This window comes from Otolemur garnettii, unplaced genomic scaffold, assembly GCF_000181295.1.
Source record: "Otolemur garnettii isolate 467f Iridium unplaced genomic scaffold, OtoGar3 scaffold00100, whole genome shotgun sequence".
NCBI classification, from domain to species: Eukaryota; Metazoa; Chordata; class Mammalia; order Primates; family Galagidae; genus Otolemur; species Otolemur garnettii.
The window spans coordinates 2,704,010-2,707,307 of NW_003852495.1; the positions used below are offsets into that span (position 1 = coordinate 2,704,010).

At 33.1% G+C, this 3,298-nt stretch overlaps 1 protein-coding gene across 1 annotated transcript in view; it reads left to right on the forward strand.

Moving 5' to 3' along the window:
• The first annotated feature begins 200 nt into the window (after positions 1 to 200).
• Positions 201 to 3,298, forward strand: part of SLC39A10 (solute carrier family 39 member 10) — a 54,279-nt gene continuing 51,181 nt past the window's right edge. The window contains exons 1-2 of the mRNA XM_023516929.1: positions 201 to 1,223; positions 2,962 to 3,169. Coding sequence (XP_023372697.1) covers positions 210 to 1,223; positions 2,962 to 3,169 — 1,222 coding nt within the window. The 5' untranslated portion in view covers positions 201 to 209. The remainder of the gene's footprint in view (positions 1,224 to 2,961; positions 3,170 to 3,298) is intronic.

The window sequence follows — 3,298 nt, forward strand, 5'->3', positions numbered from 1 at the left end:
TTGAAGGGCTGTACACTATTTTGGGTAATTAAAAGGAGCTGTTTTTATAGGGCATTAGAAAAGAAAAGATTGTTTCAAAGCCTCAAAAGAAATGGAATAAAATATTTGCTCAGTGAGTTGGCAACTGTTAGATAGTTTGTGATTATTGTGAATGTGTCTAGGTATAAACTAATGCTTCTCTCTTTTAAATCCTTTTAGGAAAAATAGAAATGAAGGTACATATGCACACAAAATTTTGCCTCATTTGTTTGCTGACATTTATTTTCCATCATTGCAACCATTGCCATGAAGAACATGACCATGGCCCTGAGGAGCTTCACAGACATCATCGAGGAATGACAGAATTGGAGCCAAGCAAATTTTCAGTGCTGGCTGCTGAAAATGAAAAAAAATACTATATTGAAAAACTTTTTGACCGCTATGGTGAAAATGGAAGATTATCTTTTTTTGGTCTGGAGAAACTTTTAACAAACTTGGGTCTTGGAGAGATAAAAGTAGTTGAGATTAATCATGAGGATCTTGGCCACGATCATGTTTCTCACTTAGATATTTTGGCAGTTCAAGAGGGAAAGCATTTTCACTCACATAACCACCAGCATTCCCATAATCATTTAAATTCAGAAAATCAAACTGTGACCAGTGTATCAACAAAAAGAAACCATAAATGTGATCCAGAGAAAGAGACAGTTGAAGTATCTGTAAAAGCTGATGATAAACATACACATGACCATAATCATCGCCTACGTCATCACCATCGTTTGCATCATCGCCTTGATCATAACACAACTCACCATGTTCATAATGATTCCATTACTCCCAGTGAGCGTGGGGAGCCTAGTCATGAACCTTCAACAGAGACCAATAAAACACAGGAACAATCTGATGTTAAGCTACCGAAAGGAAAGAGGAAGAAAAAAGGGAAGAAAAGTAATGAAAATTCTGAGGTTATTACACCAGGTTTTCCCCCTAACCATGATCAGGGTGAACAGTATGAGCATAATCGGGTCCACAAACCTGATCGTGTACATAACCCAGGTCATTCTCATGTACATCTTCCAGAACATAATGGTCATGATCCTGGTCATGGACACCAAGATCTTGATCCTGATAATGATGGTGAACTTCGACATACTAGAAAGAGAGAAGCACCACATGTTAAAAAAAGTGCAATTTATTCAGCTGCTAGTCACAAAGATCATAATGAAGATGACCGTCAACATGAAGTAAGTATAAAATGGTGTCCGATGGTTGCTTCAAAATTCTTAGATGATTGTGGTGCATTTTAAAGATAGGATAACAGTGGAATAGTTAATCATATCTAAACATATTTCCATATGTGGACATGTGGAACATCAGGTAACATTCCTGAATAAAAAACATTAAGGAATCAAAGTCAGTATAAAGATATTTTTGTCTGGATTTTTCACTGATATTACTTGTTTCCTGTGTTCTCAAATTTGGGTTTCTCTAATCAATACTTAAATATTGTTAAAAATGTATGAAATGTTTGGTTTTCTGAGTTAATTTTCACTGTTGCTACTGTTAGCTGCTCTTTAGGTATTTTAAAATTAGAATCTTTTTGTATGTGTGTTTTGTTGTTGTTCACCCTGTCCTTTTTGGAAGTCACTAGAACAGTTTCATTTTCATGTTTATTTTATTGAAATAACTATTAAGTGATTCCTACTTACTGATCTAGCTCCAAAGTTAGGTATTTTTTGCACATGTGATTGGCTTGTTTTGTTCATGTCATTTTTTGTTAAGGCCTTCTGTCTTATGAGATTGGTCTTTTCTGAGGCCTTTTAACAGATTCAGGGATGAATACTAAAATAATAGGGAACATCAATAGTAGTGGGATGGTCCTATTTTCCTTTGAATTTTTATATTTTTGGGTACTTTCACATTTGATTGGCTCTTGATCTTTCTTTTGTTTTTACCTATTCACCTGAAGCACATTTTATTTTTGTTTCATTAAAGGTAGATCAACACCCTTCTGATTTGTAGCTCTTAAAGTTTGGAAAAATTTGTTATATTGCTTGTTCATATATATAGAAGTCAGTAAATACCATTAGATGTGGAAAATGACCTCACCCTTTTCTGTTATTATCATTGAGATATGTTTTGCATCTAAGTAGATATGTTTTTGTTTCTTCCCTGAATACATCATCAGATATTTGACTGTTAGTATTTTTAAGCAATGATGTTAAAATAACATATATTAAGATCTTAGTATGTTTTCAAATTATGAATTTATCACTATGGGTAATATCCTAGAATCTTTTGTTGGTGATAACTAGATCTTATTCATGTTTCTTTTTTGTATCAGACCTCTCAGATCTCTTACCATCAGAATTGTTATTGGTATTTTGACAAGGTCTGAGCCACCTTGGGAAATCTGTGATTTCTGAAAACATTCTATGCATTGAACAGGGTAGTACCACATGGTAATTAACACCTCAGAAGAATCATTTTTGTGTGTTTATAGTTTGAGTTTTGGTGGGTTTTTTGTGTCATAAACATTGTGAGGTAGCACATCAGTGAACAATCATGTAGTGTTTCCCAAATAAGGATCTTGAGTCACTGATGATTGCAATTTGATAGGGAAGTGATTTTTCTTCTCATCCCATGAGAATATTAGGAGCATTATGATGAGTCATTCTCCTTCCCGCCCCATACCTGCCTTTTTTTTTTTTTTTTGACTCCTTGATCTTGGAATGAGAGATTATTCATAATAGAAAGTTATCTTTCATGTGTTGGAGTTGAAAATTATTAAAATCCATAAAAAATCGTGGGTAATCTAGTTGAATGTATTTCTATAAAATCTTATTAAAAAGCTTTATTTTTAATAGCTATCTGTATGACAGATTAATTTCAAATAATTAGAATATTTTAGATTATACAGTTATTTTTCTGCATTCTTAAAGATACTACTGTATTTAATTTCCTTTATCAATTTCCTTGCAGTGTTTGAACGTCACTCAGTTATTAAAATACTATGGTCATGGTGCCAACACTCCCATCTCAATTGATCTGTTTACGTACCTTTGCCCTGCACTGTTATATCAGATCGACAGCAGACTTTGTATTGAGCATTTTGACAAACTTATAGTTGAAGACTTGAGTAAAGATAAAAATACGGGTTCTGAAGATAAGGCAGATATAAGGGCATCAGGTAAGAAAGAGATTTAAATTTTTTCTCCTTTAAAATAGTACCTGTACTTACTTTTTAAATTATATTTGAATTATAAAGTAATTCTAAGTTCTTTTGGCATTCTTTTGGTGTTGGACTTTAAATATATTT